Raw genomic sequence first — 24464 nt, forward strand, 5'->3', positions numbered from 1 at the left:
AAAAGGCCTTGACTGAACTTCCCTTTTTAAGGCGATCGCCTGTTGCTACCATGGATGACAACATTAAAGGTCTCACAGGAGGAAAGAGTACCTTTCTTCCGCAGGCTACCAAGTGAAAGTACCCTTGTAGACAAGTGGGTACACAAGGTCATATGGTCCGGCTACAAGATCGAGTTTCATTCTTAAAAGGTTCTTACCTTCCAACGTGCGACTGTCCCGGGTCCGCTTACAGGCTCTTTAGGGCGGCGCAAGACCTTTTACTTCAAAGGGTGATTGTTCCTGTTCCGACTTAAGAACATTTTCAGGGGTTTTACCCAAACCGGTTTAGTCCCCAGGAAGTAAGGCAAGGCGCATCCCAATTCTGGACTTCAAGACACTGAGCTGCTTTGTGCAGGTGCAGAAGTTAGGAATGGAGTCCATTTACACTGTGGTGGCTTCCATGCATCGGGGATTTTTTTTGTCACCAACATCAAGGACACTTACCTTTTTTATTCCAATATGTGTTGGTCACCAGCGCTTCCTTCGCTTTGCTATGGGAGTAGCATTTATCAGTTTGTGGCGTTATCCTTTGGTCTCTCCCCCGCTACTGGGGTCTTCACAAATGTTTGCCCCGGTGCTAGCATTGTTACCTCAGCGGGGGATCGCAGTCCTGGGCTACTTGGACCATCTTCTGCGAGCAGAGTCTCCTACTGCGCTGGTGGAAAACCTGAAGATCACCATACAGACCCTGAAGGAGTTCCGCTGGATTCTGAATCTTCAGAAATCTACCTTGGTTCCTTCCACTAAGCTAGACTATCTGGGTCTGGCTCTGGACTCTGCCTTAGCAAGAGTACTCCTTCCTTTTTGAGGCGTCTACCTTTTTGAGGCGGTTCCGTTTGCAAAGTTCCATACAAGGTCCCTGCAAAGAGAGATTCTGATCAAATAAGACAGAGTCTGCAGTCTCTGGACAACTAAATCCAGCTGAGCTGGCGTACACAAGGGTCCCTGATCTGGTGGCTTCGTTCTCCCGCCCCTGTATTGGACAGATGCCAGCCTGTCTGGGTGGGGAGGCGTTCTCAAAATTCTGCTCAGGGGTTCTGGAATCTGGTAGAGTCCAGACAACCGATCCATGTCCTGGAGCGCCGAATGATCAGACTGTGCCTGAAACATTGGCAGGATGGTCTCCAAGGATGTCTAGTGCACATGCCATCAGACAGTGTCATGGCCGTGGTTTGTCAATCACCAAGGGGGCACAAGAAGTGTCCTGGCGGCTCTGGAGGTAGCCGCCATTCTCAGGTGGGCAGAACGTTCTTTGTTCCAGCCCTTTCCATCGTACACATTCCCTGAGTGGAAAACTGGCAAGAGGATTACCTCAGTCAGCAGGAGTTGGACCAGGGGGAATTGTCTCTTCATCCAGAGGTGTTTTATCAGCTGTGTCTCTGGTGGGGCATCCCTGAGATGATCTTTTGGCGTCTCGGCTCAACAGAAAATTGCAGAGGTTTGTGGCACGGTCACGGGATCCTCTGGTGGATGCCATAGACGCGCTGGTGGCCCTGTAGGGTTAGTATCTAATTTATGCTTTCCCCAACTCAAGTTTCTGCAAAGACTTCTACACAGGATCGAGGCAGAAGGGATTCCGGTCATCCTAGTGTCCCCGGACTGGCCTCGCCGGGCCAGGTACACTGATCTGGTGCGGCTGGTTGCTGACGTTCTTAGAAGCTTCCTCTCAGGGAGGATCTGCTGTCCCAAGGACTAATCTTCCATCCTGCTTTAGTCTCTGGCTTTGACAGTTGGGCTGTTGAACTCCAGGTGCTGATGGATAAAGGTTTGTCTGAGTTGGTGATTCCAACGCTGTTAAAAGCTAGGAAATCTACTTCTAGGAAGATCTACCATCATGCATGGAAGACGTACGTTGTGTGGTGAGAGTCTCCTGGGGTTCATCCTTCCTTTTCGGTGGCTCGGATCTTGACTTTCCTTCAACGGGGGGGTTGAACAGAAATTGGCCTTGAGTACCATCAAGGGCCAGGTGTCGGCTTTTGTGGTCTTCTTCCAACGACCCTTGGCCAGACACTCCCTGGTGCGTACCTTTCTTCAGGGTGTTTGACATTTGGTTCCTCCAGTCCGGTCTCCATTGCTGCCTTGGGACCTCACTTTGGGGCTTTCGGTCCTCCAGAAGTCTCCTTTTGAGAATCGTCGGGAGATTGCCTTGCTTACTCTGTCTCAGAAGGTAGCTTTTTTTGGTGGCTGCGATATCCTGTCGTTCACTTTACTTTGGTGATTCCCAGAGAAGGTGGTTCTTCGGCCTTGTCAGTCGTTCCTTCCAAAGGTTGTCTGATTTCCTTTTGAATGAAGACCTTGTGTTGCCCTCCCTGTTTCCCAGGCCTACGGGAAATTGCCTTGCATGTTTTGGCTGTGGTTTGGGCATTTAGGGTGTACCTGGCAGCTACAAAGTCTTTTGAGGAAATCAGACTTTGTGCTTACGGATGGAACTCTGAAAGGGTTGTCCTCTACCTCTGCGACCATTTACAGATGGATCAGACAGACGGTGATTCAGGCCTATACCATCAGAGGTAAGGTTCCTCCTTTCCCTGTCAAGTCTGTCTGTCAGGTTTGCAAGGCGGCCACCTGGTCGTCTATGCACACTTTCACAAATTTCTGTGAAGTGGTGGCATCTGCGGATGCTTCTTTTGGCCGCAAGGTTTTGCAGCCCGCTATTTAAGAGGACCTGGTCCTCTTTGAGAGTGTATTGTTTTTTTCAGGTGGGCTCCTGTTGTTCTTTTGGTTGAGCTTATGTTGGCTACGGTTTAGCCTTGAATTTTTTGCTTTTCCCACCCCTCATGTTACCATTGCTTAGGGACGTCCCAATGGTTAAGAAGATCAGGAGCTGAGTTAGTCAATGAACGAAAGAGAAAATGGTATTTTTGACTGTAAAAACCATTTCTCGGATGTTTGACGGACACATCATCCACCTCTCTGTGGAGTTGTTTTTTTTCTGACACTGCTTGTAACAAAACTGAGTACCTGTAGCAGAGAGGGAGTATAACCCCTGGGACTGCCCATAGGCATAGCCAGATTTTTATTCTGCTTAGTGTCCCACTCTTGTAGGGGGCAATATAACCCAATGGTTAAGAAGATCAGGAGCTGTGTTTTGTCAATGAACACCAGAGAAATGGATTTTACAGGAGGTCAAAAATCCATTTTTTTTATCTTCCTGAATGCAGAGCATGCATTAGGGTAAACAAAAAAATCCTTTTACAACCAATTTAAACAATTGCGCTACCAATTTGAGTGTTTTCCATCGCTGACAAATCTTTGGCTTGTGAAATGCACATGTGCTTGCTGACTTATACCTTGATTTGTTTTTTTTTTTGTTTTTAATATGGTTATTTGTTTTTAATATGGTTATTTATGTATGTTTGCATATAAGTGATGAAATGGTCCCACCACTAATTGTGGAAACTTTTTTTTTTTTTGGTTCCACCTTTAGGACTTTCGAACACCATCTGCCATTAAGGAGAGGTTTTTGCAAAGGACACCAAGTTCTTTGCATAAGAGAAGGCCTGATGTGACTTGGAAACCTACACCAAGTAGCAAACTGCCACATACTCCAACACCTTGTAAACAGGATGCCATGAGTGCAGCACGCCTGCAACTTGCACAGCAGGTTTGTGGACTTTTTTTTTTTTTTTTCTACTAAATACACTGCAAGGTGTTGGTGTGCACACAAGCAGTTAATCACTTGCTAAACATTTTTCTTGCCTATTTAGGGACACAGGAATGGAGAGACTGTTGGGTTATACTGTTGCCTACAGTACAAACACTGGCAAACACAATTGTTGCCTAGTGTACCCTTTCTCCTCCCAGAATTCCTCAATTTATTGATGGAGTCCTAGGAAGATGTATGTTTATTTTTTTTTTTTCCGTTACATTTTTCTTCCTAAACTTGTGACTTGGGAGTTCTATAGCCAGGTCCCATTGGATGGTGCAGGGCCAGCTTTGTATGAGCTCTTCGGGCATTAGGTTTTGTATTGTGATTTTACAGACCTGAAGAACCTTACACCTGTGAGGTTTCAGTCGTCTTCTGTCCCAAAACTCAAACTCATAACCTCTACAAGTGATGATCAGGTAAATGTGGCTTAAAGCGATATTAAACTCCAAAACCAAAAATGTATTCAATTACAGCTTGCCAATCAACTGATGCAGCCATCACATCTAGTTATTTTTATTTGCCCCCCCCCCCCCCCTGTTTCACCTGGTGATCTGGCCAGTGACCCACCTCCTGTATTAGTGAGACACAACTCTGGAAGAAAAGGAGGCACAGTAGACAGCACATTGTCAGTCTTGGAAGTGTAGTGGTAAATGTATTGGCAGATTTAGGGACTTTCAAATTAACCACTTCAATACAGGGCACTTATACCCCCTTCCTGCCCAGACCAATTTTCAGCTTTCAATGACAATTACTCATGCCTTGCTACATTGTGTGACAAAAATTATGATTTTTGTTTGGTTACAAGCAGAACTTTCTTTTTGGGGTATTTAATCACCACTGGGTTTTTCTTTTTTGCTTTCTAAGCGAAAAAAGAGCAAAAAATTTTAAAGAGAAAAAAAAAACTTGCTATTAACTGGGGTTTTCATGGTGTGCAATGGGGGGGTTCCCTGCCACCCTGGGGGTTGGCGACTGTGGCAGGGATGTCCTCTGGTCTCCCTGCAGCGGTTGTTAGGCTGGGGGAGCGGATAGTTTAGCATCAGCGGGTACAAGCCTCATGCGGCTGGATCCAGTCAAAAATTTAGGCCGCGGGTTTGCGGCCTTCTAGTCGGAAACTACTTGAGGTGGCCCCTTTAAGGGTGGCTGAAACCACTGCCTCCCGTTTGGTCATCCGCCCTCCCCGCTGCTGTCCCTGGGTGGTTGGCTCCGCAGGGGCTCGCATCAAAGCAACCGCAAACATATTTAGGCCGCTGCCTACTAGGCCATAAAGCTGAGTCGGACGCCTCGCTGCATTTAGCTGAAGTCCCCACTCTTCCTTTTGGCATCTGTCGAGCTGGGGGTCCATGCACTTGTGCCTGACGACTGCCACAAAAACTTAGGTCGCGACCTGCTTGGCCATGTGGTCAGCTTGGCGCCTCCCTTGGAAGGGGTGTGGCTGTTGGTGCGGTTTTTTTTTTTGTTTTTTTTTAATAGCCTTGCCGCCACATTAATGTGTGGGGCACCTGCCCCTTTTTAGTGCTGTGGGACCATTGGAGTACCCTGCCTGCGCGTCCGCGTCACAACGGGCGGCACATTTTTAAGGGGGCTATTCCTATTATGCACTGTGTGGAGCACTCCGAGGGTGACCAGTACCACCCCCACCCCCCTGGTTTTTTTGCCAGGTCCAGTAGGTGATCTACTCCTGGGCTCTTGGTTGTCATCCCTTTGCGGGATAACAGTTGGCGGCCTCCCCTGAGCGCTATGTTTTCCGGGTGAACTTAAGTTCATAGCGACCCTACTGGGTCTGCGTCCACGCACCCGGAGTGCAAGACTTGAACCTTCGAGGGGTGATCAGATTTCAGAACGTTTTCAGGGGTTTTTACTCAAACTTCTTTACAGTTCCCAGCAAGGAAGGCAAGGTACATCCAGTTCTGGACCTCAAGGCGCTAAACTGCTTGTGCAAGCACAGAAGTTCGCGTGCAGTCCATTCTCACGGTAGTGGCATCCCTACGTCAAGGGGATTTCTTCTCGCCTCTATCGACTATCAAGGATGCCTACCTGCACATTCTAATATGTGGCGGTCCCCAATACTTTCTCCTTTTTGCCGTGGGCAAGGAGCATTATCAGTTTGTGGCGTGGACCTTTTTGTCTCGCCTCTGCTCCTCGGGTCTTCAGAAAAGTTTTGGCCCCAGTGCTGGCATTGGTTGAGTCAGCAGGGGATCGCGGTACTAGGGTACTTGGACGATCTTCCTCTGCGAGCGGAGTCTCCGACTGCTCTGATGTATAACTGTAAACTGAGCCTTCAGGAGTTTGCTTTAGTTCTGTCCACCAAAACTGGACGGTCTGGGGTCTGACTCTGGACTCGGCCAACTCCAGACATTGCAGGAGGCAATTCAGCTTCTATTTAGCAGAAGGTCATCCTGTCCACTTTCTTGGGGATTCACAAGGCTAAGGTGGTGCTTCGCCCCTGTCCGTCATTCCTCCTTAAGGTGGTCTTTGACTGTCATTTGAATGAACATTGTGTTTGCCTTCCCTGTGTTTGATGGGGTCCAGGCAATTGGGGGTGTACCTGGCAGCTACGGAGTCTTTTAGGAAGTCACTCTATTTGTGCTCATGGATGGACCTCACAAAGGGTTGTCCGCTTCTTCTGCGATCATTTTCAGATGGATCAGACAGAACCAGACTGTGGCTCAGGCCTATCGGGTTCCTCCTTTCCCTGTCAAGTAGCACTCTACTAGGGTGCTTGGTGTCTCCTGGGCTTCCGCCATCAAGCATCAGTGAAGTAGGTTTGCAAGGCAGCCACCTGGTCGTCGGTGCACTTTTCTTTTTTTTTTTTTTTATACATTTTTTTTTTTTAAAGTAATTTCTAACACGTAGAGTATGTGTGTGTGTGTGTATATATGTATATGTATATGTGTATATGTATATGTGTGTGTGTATATATGTATATGTGTGTGTGTATGTATGTATATATATATATATATATATATATATATATATATATATATATATATATATATATATATATATATATATATATATATATATATATATATATATATATATATATATATATATGTGTGTGTATATATATTCTGCTGTTCCTCAGGAGTATAGCGATACCACGTGTGAGACTTTTACACAGCCTTGCCATATACAGAGGCCCAACATCCAAGTAGCACCTCCAGGCTTTCTAGGAGCATAAATTACGCATCTAATTTCCTGACACCCTATTGCATTTTTGAAGACCCTTCATATTTCTTACTCGTACCATGTACCTACCAATCACACCCCAAAATACATTATGCCGAGCAGAGGGTAAACAAAAGATTACCTGTGGTTTTACTAGTGCAGTGGTCCACAGAGGAGAGCATCCAGGTAGGAGGCAGGGATGTGGTCAGCAAAAGCAATCGTCCAGGCAGAAATACTGTCAGCACAGCCAAAGCGTTGGTCCAGGTAGCAGGCAGAAATGTGGTCCATAAAGTCCTTTTTATTACAGGCAGCGATATGGTCAGCACAGCCAAAGTATTGGTCCAGGCAGCAGGAAGGGCCATCAAGCTTAGGGCCTCTGTTTGCAAAGAATGGGGACAGGGGTCAAAGGCTTTTCCCACCTAAATCTTTGAAGTCTCTGGACTCCAGACCTTGCTCTGGGAAAACAGAAAACCGAAAACTGAATTTCTCTACTCGGAACACTATTCTGAAGCCGCTCACATACGCAATACCCCTGTGTACTAAAGTAGGGCAGAAGATCAGTCCAAGTGGCAGGCAAAAAGAGTGGTCAACTCCTTTTTGCTTTTTTAACGTTGCTGCCCGTAAAAAGCAAGAGCAAGCGTCCTTTTAAAATCACCAGTACTCAGAATACCAGTGCTTCTACTTCCAGACAGTGGCGATAGTCTCGACCATCTGCATCTGGAACCAAGCCTTCAGGGCAGGTTCAGAAAAAGCCCTGGACCCAGAGATCAGCCAAATCCTCTACTAAGCCTGTGAAGAGGCGCTCCCACTCATGTGGGTGAAGGGGAAGGCTGCGACAGTTCTCCTTCTCAAAGGTTTGGGTGGAATCGATTCAAGACAACTGGGTTATCGCCACCATTTCACAAGTGTACAAACTGGAATTTAGGGTGTTCCCGTATCCCCAGTTTCTGGCATTGGACCAGCCGAAGGCTCAAAAAATGATAATAGAAGTTCTGGAGGACAAAGTTCAAGGTTTTTTACTCAAACCTGTTTGTAGTCCCCAAACCAAATGGAGATGCGAGACCTATTCTGGATCTCAAAGCATTAAACCATTTTCTGAACGTTCGTACTTTAAATGGAGTCAATTAGTTCAGTAGTAGCCTCCCTGCAGGGAGAGCAAAATCTAGCATCCATAGACATCAAGGATGCATATCTTCATGTGCCTGTATTCCAGGCTCATCAAAGGTTCCTTCGCTTTGCAATAGAGCACCGTAATTTTCAGTTTGTGGCCCTGCCCTTCAGGTTAGCCACAGCTCTAAGTTTTCACAAAGGTCCTAGCTCCAGTATTGGCTGTTTTTAAGGTCCAGAGGGATGTCTATTATAGGATATCTGGACGATCTATTACGAATAGATGCTTCGGCTCTAAGCCGAAATTTCCTCCAGACAGTACAGTTCCTAGAACATCTGGGCTGGCTACTGAACTTGGTCAAGTCAGCATTACAGCCGGTCCAGCGTCTGGAATATCTGGGTCGTCTTTTGGACACGGCACAGGCAAATATATCCTTGCCAGCAAGAAAGGTCATAGACCTGAAGGAATCAGGTTCGTTCCATAGTAAGGCTGAGTTATCCTTCTGTATGTCTTTGCATGTTATTGGAGAAGGTGGTGTCCGCATTCGAGGCAATTCCCTATGCCCAATTCCATGCCAGACCCTTACATAGTAGTTAGTGAGGTTGAAAAAAGACAACAGTCCATCCAGTTCAACCTATGATGCGTGTGTGTGTGTTTGCTTTTAACCGTACATTGTATACCCCTGTATGTTGTGGTCTTTAAGGTGTCCATCTAATAGTTTTTTGAAACTATCAATGCTCCCTGCTGATACGACTGCTTGTGGAAGAGAATTCCACATCCTTACCGCTCTTACAGTGAAGAACCCCTTACGCACTTTAAGGTTAAACCGCCTTTCCTCTAGTTTTAGTGAGTGGCCACGTGTCTTATTGTATCTCCTTTCTCTGAATAGTTTGTTCCTTATGCTCGGGTCACCAGTACAGTATTTGTACATTGATATCATATCCCCCCTCAATCGTCTTTTCTCCAGAGAGAAAAGGTTCAGTGCTTGTAGTCTTTCCTCATAGCTGATGTCCTCCATTCCCCTAATTATTTTTGTTGCCCTTCTCTGGACTTTCTCCAGTTCCAGCACATCCTTCCTGAGGACCAGTGCCCAGAACTGGACAGCATACTCCAGATGTGGCCGGACCAGAGTCTTGTAGAGTGGGAGAATAATCTCTATTTCTGGAGTGAATCCCCTTTTTTATACATCCCAGTATTCTGTTGGCTTTGCTTGCGGCGGCTTGGCATTGCATGCCACTGCCAAGCTTGTTGTCTACCAGTACCCCCAAGTCCTTTTCCATCCTAGACTCACCCAGAGGTTCCCCCCCTAGTGAGTAGCTTGCTTTCCTCCCCCCAAGTGCATTACTTTACATTTATCAACATTAAACCTCATCTGCCATGTAGTTGCCCACCCCGTTATTTTGTTCAGGTCTGCTTGCAAGGTTTCCACATCCTGCATAGAAGATATTGGCATGCCTAGTTTAGTATCATCTGCAAATACTGAGATTGTACACGATATCCCCTCCTCTAGATCATTTATGAACAAATTAAACAGGATTGGTCCCAGGACAGAACCCTGGGGGACCCCACTTTCCACACCCGCCCAATCCGAGTACTCCCCATTAATCGCCACCCTCTGTACTCTCCCCTGGAGCCAGTTCTCTATCCAGGTACTCACCTTATGGTCCATACCTACCTTCCTTAGTTTGTACAGTAAGCGTTTGTGGGGAACGGTGTCAAAGGCCTTTGCAAAGTCCAGATACACCACATCCACAGGCTTACCTTTATCTAGGTGGCAGCTCACTTCATCGTAGAAGGTTAATAGATTGGTTTGGCACGAACGATTTTTCATGAATCCATGCTGATTACTACTTATAATACCGTTTTCATTACTAAAGTCTTGTATGTGGTCCTTTAACATCCCCTCCAAAATTTTGCAGACTACAGATGTTGGGCTGACCGGCCTATAGTTACCCGGGATATATCTTACAGAACAACATTTGGTCTGCCCGGACCAGAAAAGTTCAGTCTCTGGACCGATCCATGTCTTTGGTACCCAGAGAATGTCAGTCTAAATGGGGGGTTGACAAGAAATCTGGAGAAAGGGAAATCCTTTCTTCAAGTGACTTGGAAATTAGTCACTACAGATGCCAGTCTCTCTGGCTGGGAAGCGATTCTGGAGAAAGCCACTGTCTGGGGGAAATGCAGGTTAAGAGTTGGCGCATCACGCATACCTATATAGCATCAAGGGGTATGCAGTTCATGTATAGTCATTAGTCTGGTGTAGTTGATGGCTGAAATAGATTACACTCAGGGCCAGCTCAGCTGCAGAGAGAAGTCAGCTCTGAAAGTGAAAATAAAAACAAAAAGCAGAGCGCCTCTAAGTGTTATCAGTTTAATTAAAAGGGTAATGCAGGTACAGGAAAACTGCTCACATTTAAAACAGTATAAAATAGCTCATCTGTTAGGTGGTCTGCAGGAACACAGGGGTCCACGGCTGGATGTTAGTAGCTCCAAGAGGTGGTGCAGGGGATGGTGAAGGAGGGAGATGTCTGGAGAGCCAAGAGACCAGATAGTAGGATGGCCAGCAGCTTCAGGAAGGTGTTCTGTTCCTCAGGGAGACACCTGGTGAGCCGAGAGACCGTTAGGTAGGATGGCTGTCGGCTTCAGAAGGGTGCCCTGCTCCTCAGTACATCCGGCGCCAACAGATAGGGGAGCCCAGCGGGACAGATCCAGCAGCCAAACGCACAACGCGTTTCCGAGCATGCGCAGTAGCCTCACAGGGCGTGCGCGCTCCTTTCAAGTGCAGTGGCATGACACAGAAGAGCTGAAAAGGTTTATAGGAAGCCAGCACTCAAGCTGGGTGGATACAGATGGACTTAAAGTGGCCATTATAAATGGGCTGGACAGTGGGACCACAATACTTAAAGCGGCAATAAGAAAATAAACACAAGGAAAAAAAAAATAAAAAATCTCATACAAATAAAATCAGATTAAAAAAAAATAGAAAATGGTTATTTAACAAGGTAAAAAGACATACATCGGCTCTAATCATAATATGGTGTTAACATCTAGCTCTTTGTTTAAACAAGGGTTTAAACGAAGAGCTAGATGTTAACACCATATTATGATTAGAGCCGATGTATGTCTTTTTACCTGGTTAAATAACCATTTTCTATTTTTTTTTTTCCTTGTGTTTATTTTCCTCCTACTGTTTGAGGCCGTTAAATACATGGCTGATGCCTCTGCAGAATCAATTAAAATGTCGGCAAGATTCTCAGCTCTGGTCAATTCAGCCAGGTGTGCAATTTGGTTAAATAACGTGGTCTGGTGAATTAAGTTGTGCAGATTACCCTTTTCTGGAGACCTTTTTGTTTTGTCCAGATCTAGAATCAGTCCTGGATAGAGTTGCTAAGAAGAAAGCTTCTCCCTCTAAGAAAAAACAGCCTATCACGAAAATTTTTCACGCTGTTTCACAGTCCCAGAAAAATGGGGACCAAGTCTAGATGGTCCTCACAGTAGGGCAAAGGAAGAGGCGGGGTTCTCTTCAAGCCCCCGGATCAGTCTTCCAAAAGCAAGTGACGTTCCCCTCCCGGTGGGAGGAAGGTTGAGGTTGTTCCTCCAATGGGAGCAAGTTTAAAAGTCTTCTCATCCGAAACATTGTGTCCTGGGGTTATAACCTGGAGTTCTCAAACTCCCCCCAAGTAGGTTCTTTGTCACCCCTCTTCCAAGGGACAAAGAGCTTCTGCACTGATGTCTGTTACAGGACCTGATGCAACAGAGTTGTTATCCAGGTCCCCAAGGTTCTGGAAGGCTGGGGTTTCTACTCGCACGTCGTCTTAGTGAAGAAACCCTCAGGCAAATATCGACTAGACCTGCTTAGCATCTTTAGGTTTAGGATCATACGGTACAAACCTTTTCGGATGGACACTATCTGCTCTGTAACAAAGCGCTTATCCCCAGGATGCTTCATGATATCCCTGGATCTGAGGGATGCTTAATTATAAATCCCTATAGCCGAGTCTTGCCAAAAGTTTCTCCCCACTAGCTATCCACCAGGGGAATCAACGTGGCATCTTCAATTCAGGGCTCTCCCCTTCGGACTGTCCCCCCCCAGAGTGTTTACAAAAGTGATGGCAGAAGCTCTGGAGCCCCTGAGATTGAGGGGGATCTCTGTTGTCCTTTATCTAGACAACCTGCTGATTTTCATAGACTCCAAAGAAATGTTAGCAAATCTCCAGGAGACTTGGTCCCATCTCGAAAGTTTGGGGTGGCTTCTAAACCTGGTAAAGTCCAGCTTGACTGCATCGTAAGAGATTTGGTTTTTTGGGTACACCATAGATTCGGTACTTCAAAGTCTTTCTCCCTCAAGAAAAGGTAGTAAAAGTCCAGTCCGCAGTGGCCCAGATGCAGACGAACCTCAGGGTGTCAGTTCGGACAGCTATGGCGGCGCTGGGCCTCCTGACTGCATCAATTCCAGTGGGCCAGGTTATACTCTTGCCCCCTCTAGATGGACATTCTGTGAAATTGGTCACACCTACAGCCTATAGAGAAACCAATCCGAATTCCCACAAGGGCGAAAGCTTTCTGGTGGTGGGGAAACGAGGGATAGACCTGATACCGATATTTTGGTTACAAAAGTATTGGTATCGGCCAATATGGGCTGATATTTTGTACATTTAAAGTTTTGAAAAATAAGACCATTTTTGACACAAATCTGGTACTGAACATGTTCATTTTTGTTTAATGCTTAATGGCTGGCTGTCTGGCATCCTGTGGTGGGTGGGTGGCTGGCTGGCACCCTGTGGTGGGTGGCTGGTACAGGGCCTGTGGATGTAGGTGACTGGCTGGCACCGGGCTGCTGTGGGTGGGTGTATGGCTGTGATACTCCCGCGAGACCCGACTCCAGGCGAGGCTGTCGAAGACTAGGGAGGCTGCCTAAGAAGGCAGAATGACGTCACAAAAATTTGGCAATATCGGCCCGTTCTGGGGCCGATACCGATATAATGGAAAGTGCATATTGGTCTATCCCTAGGGGAAACCCAAACAATCTGTCAAAAGGCTTAAATTGGTATTTTCCCCTGAACAAAAGGCTAACCATGGATGCAAGTGCATCAAGTTTTTATTGCTCTCTGTGGTCATGTTGGCAAATGTGTCCTCCTTCCCTCGGCCACCTACCACCCAGTCTCACTTCTTCTTTTTTTTTTTTTTTTTTTAACCAGAACAGGAATAGAGGGGGGAAAAAAAAAAAAAAACTTTCAAAGGGAGCCCCTGATGACATCCAGTGCTTCCCTCACTTTGTACACATTTCCTCTCTCCCTGTTTTGGTTATGGGACAAAATGTGAAGGGAAATCTCCCCAACAGGAGACGAGTGACCAAAGGGGAAAAAAACTGACCCACCCTTTACTCTATCCAAAATAGGGTAGAAAAGCTTTTTCTTTTTTTTCCTTTAGTACGAAGAGGAGCTCCAGGCTCCTGTGAAACGCAGCAGATACAAAAACTGTAGCTGCTGACTTAAAGAAAAAAAAAAAAGCCACTCGCCTGCCACATGATCCAGAGGTGTGCTCACCCCAACAAGTTTCACCTGCTGTCTTTCCTCGGCGCCAGGATCTTAACGATGTGCACCTGGCTTTGACATCATGCGGCTCACAGCCGGGTCCCAGAACACTGCAGGTGGGGAGGGAGAAGAATTTCTGCTACTGATTGCCTAGGTGGTCGAAGTGGGAGTGGGAGCCGGAGCTAGGCTGAAGTGTTACACACTTAGCCACTAGCCTTTGACCTGTAAGTTGTTGTATAATTTACAGGTAATGAATTTACAGGTAAGTCAAAATTACATAATGACTTGTACAAAAAAACAAAACAAAACAAAAACTAAACTTGCTCATACAGTGTTCCTTTCTATCTTGACACCTCTAGATCTGCCATGCTTTTTGACAGCCAGAAGAACTTTGAGAAATTGCAATTGACAAATCTAGAGCAAGCGCACGGATACTTTGAAAGTTGACCAATTTTCTTTTTCCTTTTCTTTACAACTTGCTGTCTGCCTCATAGCAGTTTTACTGCTGCAGGGTGGCTCTCCTGTGCAGAATCGTGTGTGTGTGTGTGTTATGTATGTATGTATTTATATCTCCACTTTTTGGCTGAAGAGTGTGCGAAGGTTCTGCTGTGAATTCACAGCAGAAAGCCGATTTGTGGGCGCTGGGTACTTGATATCTGCCAGCACTCGCTGAATGTTAGCAATACACACAGAACTGGGATCTGCCAACGTAAACAAGGCAGGACTCGGGTGCTTTTACTAAGGGAGAGAATCCATTCCTTCCCCCTTCAGAACTAACAGTACACCAAAACACTTGCTAAGCACAGTTAACCCTTTGATCACCCTATATGTCTAACCCCTTCCTAGCCAGTGTCATTAGTACAGTTATTACTGTATTAGGGTCTCTGGTTCCTGCAAAGTCTGTCAGCCCCAATATCGCACTAAAAGGTGCTGATCGCCGCCATTGCTAGTAAAAAATAAAAAAATTAAAATTTCATAGTTGGACACGTGTGCTGTGTGTGGTTTGTCCCCCCCTCAAATGTTTGGCCTTTGTTTTGTAGCGCAAAAAATGAAACAGTTGTGATCAGATACCACGAGAGAGCTCTATTTGTGGCAAGAAATGGCAGGTTTTATTTGAGTACTGTCGCACAACTGCACAATTTGTCATGTAAATAAAACAGTGCTGTATTGCAAAAAATGGCCTGGTCATGAAGGGGGTTAATCTTCCAGAGGTAAAGTGGTTCTACAGTATACCAAAGCTGCAAGTTTATTGTCCTATTTTGCTTAAAGATTTCCTTCTAAGTTCATATTTTCCAAATTCAGAGAAGGCAGGCTTACATATTCAAGGGACTAGTTCTGTTGAAAGCTCACCCCAGCACCATGCACCCCTTGGCCCATCACTTCCTTCATCTGAGCCTTTGATCTAATCCCAGTGTAAGCTCTGTCATTCAGTGACTGTTCTCATGTTCCCCCCACTTGTAAGAGTTTGTAAGACGGTAATGTGGTCCATCTTTCGAGGGCTCTGATAGATTAATAGGGGGGATCATGCAGAAGGTATCTGCGCCTCTAATTGCACAAAGTAAGATGGAGAAGACTCTCATTTTGAAGAGTGCACGGGTCTACTTGTGGTGTGTTATGCCTGTTTAATGGTTGTAATATTGACCTTTTTCTCAGGTTGCTGATTACATAGTTGATGAAACTCCAAAATCTCAATCGGGACGTGGAATGGAGCTTGATGATTTGCTTGGCATGCTGTCCTCTGATCCTTTCTTATCTAGAAAAGAGATTCCTCGCACTCCAGAGAATTTGAGTAAGCTTTTTTTTTTTTTTTTTAGATTTGTTTAATGCATAATAAACTTCTGTAAAGACCTCAGTCTTCAAATGAATCTACGTATATAATGCAATACTATATCTTGAAAAATGTGCATCTGAGAAATTTTTACAACTGTTTACTTAACAGAATATCTTTATGAAGGCAATTTTTTAAGCCAATAAATATCTACCAAATGCATCATTTTGTATAGTCACCCAGCGCTTAGATTTTGAAGGTTAACCTAAACTACCTGGAAACATTGCTTATGGGTAATGTGTAAATACTCCCAAACTGTAATGGTACTATACGCCTATATTTTGTGAGGTGGTCCAGAACATGTTGCACTCCTTCCAATTGCTCATATTGTATTTGAATGAATATCCAGCAATAGATTTGTGCTAAAAGGAAAGAATTGGTTGATTCGCTAATCTTGTTAAACTGTGAGAATGGAGTAACCTCCACTGGCAGCTATTATATTCAGCAGCTGCCTGAATACAAATGAACTGCTATACAGTGACAGGCCAATTCATGTTCCACCTGGCACAGGTGTTTTTATAGATTTTTCTTAACTGTATATTACTGGATGCAGGTGAGGGACTGTGAAATTCTTTACATTTGTACAGTAAGTTTCTTGTTGTACAGTTTCAGATATTCGAACATCCTGGCGAAAAGCCATCCAGAATGAAGAATTTTGCAATGTATCCAGTCCGGTGGAGGAGCCATGTGTAGAATCTCCTGTAGAGCAAGAGTCTGCTCACTGCAGCCTGGTGGACCTGAGCATGGCTTGCTTCCTGTCTGCTTCTCATTTGTCTGAGCATAATGAGTCACCAGATCAAAGGATGTCTTTGAGCACTGGAAAACTAGACACTCATGAAAAAGCAGCCTTGAGTCGGAACGTGACACCATCTTTGGCTAGTGATATTAAATGGTCTGAGCAAGACAAATGTACTCCATTAAAGGAATATGTGAGAGCACAGTTGTTGCAGTCTGCAGTTGGAAACCAGAATCATACTTTTATTTTTGATGACCAGCCAGGTGATAAATTGAAAGACAGCACAATGATTATACCTGCCCCTAGTCAAGAAACTGCTTCTGCACATTCCACCCTTTCATGGAACTCTTCAAAAGCAATGGACTTCAGCATCAGTTCAGAGAGCCACGATGTGATCCAGTTTGGCATACTACAAGAAACGATCCCAGAAGGAGATGGGAATATGAGTCTTAACAGCACAACTAGTGTACAGACTCCAGATGGAGATAGGTACAGCACCAGAGTAGAAAGTAGTGAGCTCCTCTCAGATAGTAGAGAGGGTGGCTGGGAATCTATGGAGCGTAAAATGGACATAAATTCTATACGTACTAGATATGAAGCACTAAAAAGGACCTTTTTTACGTCTTTAACAGAGGAAACAAATATTGTAGAGCACACCCCTTTAAGCAGGGTTGCTAAGCAAAAATCTGAATCCAGCCTTCCAACAGACCCTATCAGTGTGTTCAGCCCCTTAGATAAAGGATTAACATTGGATTTGAACTATCTAAACACTCCATCACCCAGAGACAGAAAGCTGTCACTTCCACAGCTCATCTCTTTTTCTCCATGTGAAGATAATGTACGTGCCAGGACCACAGAAGATTTCCCAGATGTGTTTGAATCACAAGGTAAAATTAATTGCAGCTGTACTCTGAGATCGGCAGACATTTTTGTACATATCTGTTTTTAGTTTGTGTAGGACAAAGTACACAATATTTGAAATATTTTCTATCAATTGCCACACCCCTAAAGTTTTCGGTCTTTGCCTTCTGCATTTATAGTGGTCATGGAACTGCAGAACAAATGTCTAATTTATAGCAAATAAAACATTAACCACTTCAGCCCCGGAAGGTTTTACCCCCCTTCCTGACCAGGCCCTATTTTGCGATTCGGCACTGCGTTACTTTAACGGACAATTGCGCGGTCGTGTGACGCTGTACCCAAACGAAATTTACGTCTTTTTTCCCCTGAAATAGAGCTTTCTTTTGGTGGTATTTGATCACCTATGCGATTTATTCCCCCCCCCCCCCCCCCCATATTCTGCTATAGGACATTCCAAAAAAATCAATTTAACAATTTAGGCCAATTTGCTTTCTGCTACATATTTTTGTAAAAACAATCGCAACAAGAGTATTTTGATTAGTTTGTGCAAAAGGTATCGCGTCTACTAACTACGGGAAAGATTTTTTTTTTTTTTTTTTTTTTTACTAGTAACTGCGGCGATCTGTGATTTTTAGTGGGATTGCGGTAGACCGGAACCCTGACACTTTTGGGGGAACCAGTGACATTACTACAGTAATCAGTGCTCAAAATATGCAGTTACTGTAGTAATGCCATTGGCAGGACAGGGGTTAACCCTGTGGGTGATCAAAGGGGTTAATGGAGGGGGGGGGTTCTGTCCCTGGCTGTCTCAAAAGATCTGCCTCCGTTTCCTGGACAAACAAGGGAGGATTGCTGCCTCTCCTCCCGCGGCCCGCCTCCCGCTGTCTAAACACAGCGGGAGCGCGGCACGCGCACACCGCCCAAACCACGTTCACTCCGGTCACATAGTACTGCGTGACTGGTCACGGGAGCTGCTCTGCTGCAGTAATATTACTGTGGTCGGTCGGCAAGCGGTTTAAAGTGTGTTACCCTAACTATTTCTTTCGCGGGCGCCTCTTCATATTCTTGACCTCTGGCACCACAACAGACTACAGGGCAGTCTCAATTGCCGTCATTAAACCTGAATCTAATTCTGTTGACTCTTCAGAATACTCCGTTTGAGAACGTTGGGGATATTCCTTTGCTTGCCCTTACCCAGAAGGATGCCATTTTGGTTGCCGTCACTTCCACACACTGTGCGTCAGAGCTGGCAGCTTTGGGGTTTTTACACTGAGATGCATGCTGGGTTTCTCTGTCCACGTCCCTCCTTCCTGCTGAAGACTATCTGATTTTTCACCTGAATGAGGACATTGTCCTGCCTTGTGTCTGCACCCTTCACATCCTAAGAAGATGCACTCCCTGGATGTGGCCCAGGCTGTGTAAGGGAGAAACACTGGGGTAACTTATGGCAAATAAAAAAAAAAATTCTCTAAACAGTCCAAAATATTAGGACAATATTGGCACTAGTATGCCATCTATTTATTGAATTTAGTGGCTTTTTATCAATTGGGCTCAGAAGGAATGAGGAGCCATGAGTGCTGATGGGGAACCCCAGATAAGGTTTGGGGCTGCTCTGTGCAGCAGGTAAGTAGGACGTTGCTTTGGAAAACTACATTTTGAAGCTTTAAAATCACTTTAATTGTTCCATGAAGGTCATACTGTATATTTTTAACTTGTCGTGTTCTGATAAAGATTTCTAATTGTCCTTTTAGTTTTACCTATATACATTTTATCACAAGTCTTATAACTGTTAGAATAAAAACTGTCCTTTATAAACAAATACTTGTTCAAAAATGTTTGATCTGGTGTAGGAGTTTTGTGTATTGGTGACTTGGAGTTCTGGTTATAGACTGTAGAGGTTAAAAAAAAAAAAATCACAGAATTTTTATACAAGTATAATCTTGCTTAAAGAGGAACTGCAGTCTGCTCACATAATATGTAATGAAAACCTATTTGCCAGTCAGACATTTTCCTCCAACCACTTTGCATATTTTATATATACTGTGATTCTGTACTTGCCAAATATGCTGTAGAAATCTCCTGGCTGCAGCCATTTTAACTGTGGGCAGCTGAAGCCTGTTCACTTCCTGAATTTAGACTCTTGAGGCACACACCCACACACAACCTTCTGCTTTCCTGCACATTTTCTCCTCTTGATGGATCCTTATGGATCTCTGCAGTCTCCTGTTATCTTCACCCTCATCCAGGCCGCTCCAGCTTTGCAGCTCATTGGCTGGCTCTTCTATGACTTACCCCTCCTCCCTTGCTGGCAAACTCACACGAGAGAGCTGTGCATGTCATTAGTCTAGGTTTTTTTTTTTTTTCACCAGACAAGGAGGAAGTGGACTGTGTAAGGTACTTGTAAAGATAAGAAACGACTGAAGGTCCGCTTTAACTTGCTAGAAGTGCATTTAATAACATATCTTATCAGTGTGGCAAATATGCTTTTTTTTTTTTTTTTTTTTCAGGCACTGGAAAGATCAATCAGACCTTTGATTACACACATTCTGAGGCAGACCTGCAGAAAAGTACGGATGACGGAGTGGGACAACTTATAATGCTGTAAAATATGAAGACCCTTTTTTATTTGAATGCATCCATAATTTGTAAATAAATCCTTAACCCATGACATGTCGTCAATATGTATGTGTAACAGCTAATTATATAATTTATAGTGTTTTTTGTTTTGTTTTTTGCTTTAGCTTAACTTATTTGGATACACATGCACTTTTTAGGTAATTAAACCATCCTCTCTTGCTCGCACTTGCGAATACAATGGTTTTAAAGCGTGCCTTATAGCAGGGGTCTTCAAACTATGGCCCACCAGTTCAGGAACTACAATTCCCATCATGCCTAGTCATGTCTGTGAATGTCAGAGTTTTACAATGCCTCATGGGATGTGTAGTTCCGCAACAGCTGGAGGGCCGTAGTTTGAGGATCCCTGCCTTATAGCATTCTCTGTTAAGCTCCAGTCAGTGACTTCCCCTCTGTTTAAAGACATCCAGTATGAGTGCATCTCCCCCCCAAGTGTATTAAATGCCTGGTTCTTTTGTCTGCCTTTCAGTTTCTCAACTAAAATTGAAAATAGACAATAAAACAAACTTTTGTTGCATTTTGAAGATCTGCATTCTGCCATTTTATCTTGCCACTCTTTAATGTTTCTGACATTTATTTCTTTCGTGTTGCTGATGTTTTAATGAAGTATTTTTTTTTTTTTTTGTCAGTCTCTAGATAATGAAAGTTAAGTTCACTAACATTCACTAATCTACAGAACATTTACTCACTGGAAAATGCAAAGAATTATTTAGCTTTCTTTGCCTGTGTCCATTAAAATGTTACATTTCTTTCCTAACTTGCCACGAACTGTGGACAAGGGCACACTCTTGGCACGGTGTACAAAATTATGTGGTAGTTTTTTAAGTATCCTTGTAATCTGAGAGTTGAGATTTTTAACCTAAAATAAGCCCTGTGTCTAGAAACGTTTGCAGACTTTGGCAATTGCAATCTCTGCATTTTTTAATGAATACTGGAGAAGACCAATCAAAGAAAAGGTTTGCTTTGAGGATGCTGTAAGACGATCAATATGTACAATGTTTTTACTGAATATCACGGCTTGCTTTTTCTGTGATTTTTAATCTTTGAAATCAACATTAGCAGTAAACATGAATGCACCAAAATAAGTGATTACAATTTTGCTTTTTATCACCTGACCTTCCCTGTGCAATCCATGTGACCATCTTATAGACTGGGAACCAGATCTTTTATTTTTTGGTTTGACTTAATGTATACTGTTATGTTCAATAAAGTGATTCTGGTTTAGTTTTTTTAGTTTTATGCAAATACAGGTAATAGAGGCATTACATCTAGTATAGTTAAAAAAATGGCCTCAGTCTGATCACACATGTTGGGTAGAATAGGCGATCCAATTAACCACTTCCCTTAGCCAGTTAACCCCCAGGCCAAGTCTGACATTTTCTCTCTTGCGTGTAAAAATCAGCATTTACATTTTTTTTTTTTTTTTGCTTGGAACCCCCAGACTGTATATGTATATAGAAAGCAAATCAGGGACACGATCTCCAATGCAAATTGGCTTACTGAATAATTCTCGCAATACAAACGTGAAAAAGGCAGCAACTGTACAGTTTGGAGCATGCCATGCTCTTCAAGCTGTGTGTAACTAGATACAACAGATTCCTACCTATAATACCCACACATGTGCCTCTCAGATTTTCAGTCTCACCTAAATTAATCCTTTCAGTCTATTGTATACAAAGGATTATACAAATTGTATGTAGAGAATTATTCAGTAAACGGTTTTCCATTGCTTTTCTATAATGTATGTGTAATGTATACACAATTATTTTTTATTTTTTGACAAATTGTTATGATTGGGAGCTAATTGTGAATGCTCCTTGAACTGACACCGATACGAGAGAGTGACTCATCCCTCTGAGTGGAGATATATATGGGGGGGGGGGGGGGTGTAAAAAGTATTTAGTCAGCCACCAATTGTGCAAGTTCTCCCACTTAGATGAGACCTAAAATTTTCATCATGGGTACACTTCAACTATAAGACAGAATGGGGGGGGAAATAATCCAGGAAATCACGTTGTAGGATTTCTAATGAATTGGTAAATTCCTTGGTAAAATAAGGAATTTGGTCACCTACAGACAAGCAAGATTTCAGGCTCTTACAGACCCATAACGTCGTCTTTAAGGCTCCTCTGTCCTCCACTCTTTACCTGTATTAATGGCACCTGTTTGAGGTTGTGGATAGGTGTCTTTTATACCGATAAGTTCAAACAGTCAAACTCCACTATGGCAAAGACCAAAGCGCTGTCGAAGGACACCAGAAACCAAATTGTAGACCTGCACCAGGCTGAGAAGACTGAATCTGCAATAGGCAAGCAGCTTGGTGAAGAAATCAACTGTGGGAGCAATTATTAGAAAATGGAAGACATACAAGACCACTAATAATCCCCCTCAATCTGGGGCTCCATGCAAGATCTTACCCCGTGGGGTGAAAACGATCAAGAATGGTGAGCAAAAATCCCAGAACCACACAGAGGGAACTTGTGAATGACCCGCAGAGAGCTGGGACCAGTAACAAAAGCTTCCATCAGTAACACACTACGCCGGCAGAGACTCAAATCCTGCAGTGCCAGACGTGTCCCCCTGCTTAAGCCAGTACATGTCCGGGCCCGTCTTTAGTTTGCTAGAGAGCATTTGGATGATCCAGAAGAGGATTGGGAGAATGTCATATGGTCAGGGGAAACCAAAGTTGAATTTTTTTGGTAAACTCAACTCGTCGTGTTTGGAGGCGAAAGAATGCTAAGTTGCATCCAAACACCATACCTACTGTGAAGCATGGGGATGGAAACATCATGCTTTGGGGCGTTTTTTTTTTGCAAAGGGACAAGAATGACTGGTCCGTGCAAAGGAAAGAATGAATGGGGCAATGTATCGTGAGATTTTGAGTGAAAACCTCCTTCCATCAGCAAGGGCTTTGAATATGAAACAGGGCTGGGTCTTTCAGCATGACAATGATCCCAATCACACAGCCCGGGCAATGAATGAGTGGCTTCGTAAAAAGCATTTCAAGGTCTTGGAGTGGCCTAGCCAGTCTCCAGATCTCAACCCCATAGAAAACCTTTGGAGGGAGTTCAGTCTGTGTCTGTGTTGCCCAGCGACAGCCCCAAAACATCACTGCTCTAGAAGAGATCTGCATGGAGGAATGGGCCAAAATACCAGCAACAGTGTGTGAAGACTTACAGAAAACATTTGACCACTGTCATTGCCAACAAAGGGTATATAACAAAGTATTGAGATTAACTTTTGTTATTGAACAAATACTTTATTTTCCACCATTTGCTGGGGTTTTTTTTCTCTCATTTTGTCTTAGTTGAAGTATGTATGTATGTGTGTGTATGTATATGTATATATATATATATAATTATGTATGTGTATATATGTATGTATGTGTGTGTGTATATATATATATATATATATATATATATATATTATGTATGTATATACAAATTTTCTCCAGACCTATGGTGGATGTTGCAATTTTTTTGCTTTTCTTTTGTTTGTGTAATTGCACAGCGGTTTTTCAAACCATTTTTTTGGGGTGGAAAAAATACTTTATTTTAGTGAACTCCATATAATACCCAATTTTTTGGTAAAATATGAAAGATTATATCAAGTAAATATGATGAACATGTCTTGATTTAAAGTTGCGCAAGCCTGTGGAGCAGCATTAAATTACAGTACCTTAAATTCATAGGTGATGGTTTCCAGCTTAGCATTACACGGGAGGTCTGGCCCTAGAGTTATTGTGCTTGCCTTGTCATTCACGGTGATGCCTCCCATGTGTGGTGCGATTTCCATTTACATATACGTGTGGCACTATGGGGGTTTTTTTTTTTTTTTTTTTTTTCTGGTCAGCTTTATTGCATCACAAAGATTGGTCATCATCCCTTGTTATAGCATGGACTGTGACAGGTCCTCTTTAGGGTACTTTCACACTGCTCTGTTGTAAAATTGCCGTAAAAATGGATGCGCTTCAGATGAGTTGGCAGTTTACTTGTGGAAATTGGACATGTGATTCAAAAATGCAATAGCGTGGTACATTTTTCTGCAATTATGCTGCCATTTCAGTGGGAAGCTGTGTTTTTTGGTGCGGGTTTCAAAACCGCACAAAAGATGCAACATGCAGGACTTTTCAAAATGCACTGCACCGGTAGCGCAGTGGTGTGGAACGTCCCATAGGTTTTAAAGAGAAACCTTTTTCTTACAGGGGAAAAAACAAGAAAAATGTGAAAGGTCCCTTATCAAGAGATCTTGGGCTTTTTTTTTTTTTTTTTTTTTTTTTTTTTGGACCCCCCCATTGCACTCCTGGCCTCCAAAGCAGCTGATCAAACTGAAATTGATTAAATGGAGACTTGGGGCTGGAGAGCAACATGGAAGAGCTCAAAGATCCACCAGGGTGTGTCATTCTCCCTGAAATAGTAAGGCTATGCTAAAAAGGATGAACTGAAGAAAAGTAAGAAAAAAAAAAAAGTCATTGTAAAAATATACATTTAACCACTTAAGCCCCAGAAGATTTTACCCCCTTCCTATCCAGGCCCCATTTTGCGATTTGGCACTGCGTGACTTTAACGGACAATTGCGCGGTTGTGTGACGCTGTACCTAAACTAAATTGACGTCCTTTTTTTTTTTTTTTTTCCCCCCCACAAACAGAGCTTTCTTTTGGTGGTATTTGATCACCTGTGTGATTTTATTTTTATTTATTTTTTTCCTTTTTGTGCTATAAACAAAAAAAGCGACAATTTTGATATAAAAAAGTGAAAAATATTGTTATTTTATGAAATTCCCCCAAAAAAATTTAAAAATAGATTTTTTAACATTTTAGGCCAATTTGTTTTCTGCTACATATGTTTGGTAAAAAAAAAATCGCAATAAACGCATTTTGATTTGTTTGCGCTAAAGTTATTGC

The 24464-nt window shown here is 43.5% G+C and overlaps 1 protein-coding gene across 1 annotated transcript in view; it reads left to right on the top strand.

The window, feature by feature from the left end:
• The window catches only part of HAUS6 (HAUS augmin like complex subunit 6), a 75454-nt gene extending 55731 nt beyond the window's left edge, over positions 1–19723 (top strand). The window contains exons 14-17 of the mRNA XM_082243877.1: positions 3467–3643; positions 15155–15290; positions 15936–16952; positions 19434–19723. Coding sequence (XP_082100003.1) covers positions 3467–3643; positions 15155–15290; positions 15936–16952; positions 19434–19531 — 1428 coding nt within the window. The 3' untranslated portion in view covers positions 19532–19723. The remainder of the gene's footprint in view (positions 1–3466; positions 3644–15154; positions 15291–15935; positions 16953–19433) is intronic.
• Positions 19724–24464: the final 4741 nt, after the last annotated feature.

The sequence above is a fragment of the Pelophylax lessonae genome, assembly GCF_965119305.1.
Source record: "Pelophylax lessonae genome assembly, chromosome: 1".
NCBI lineage: Eukaryota > Metazoa > Chordata > Amphibia > Anura > Ranidae > Pelophylax > Pelophylax lessonae.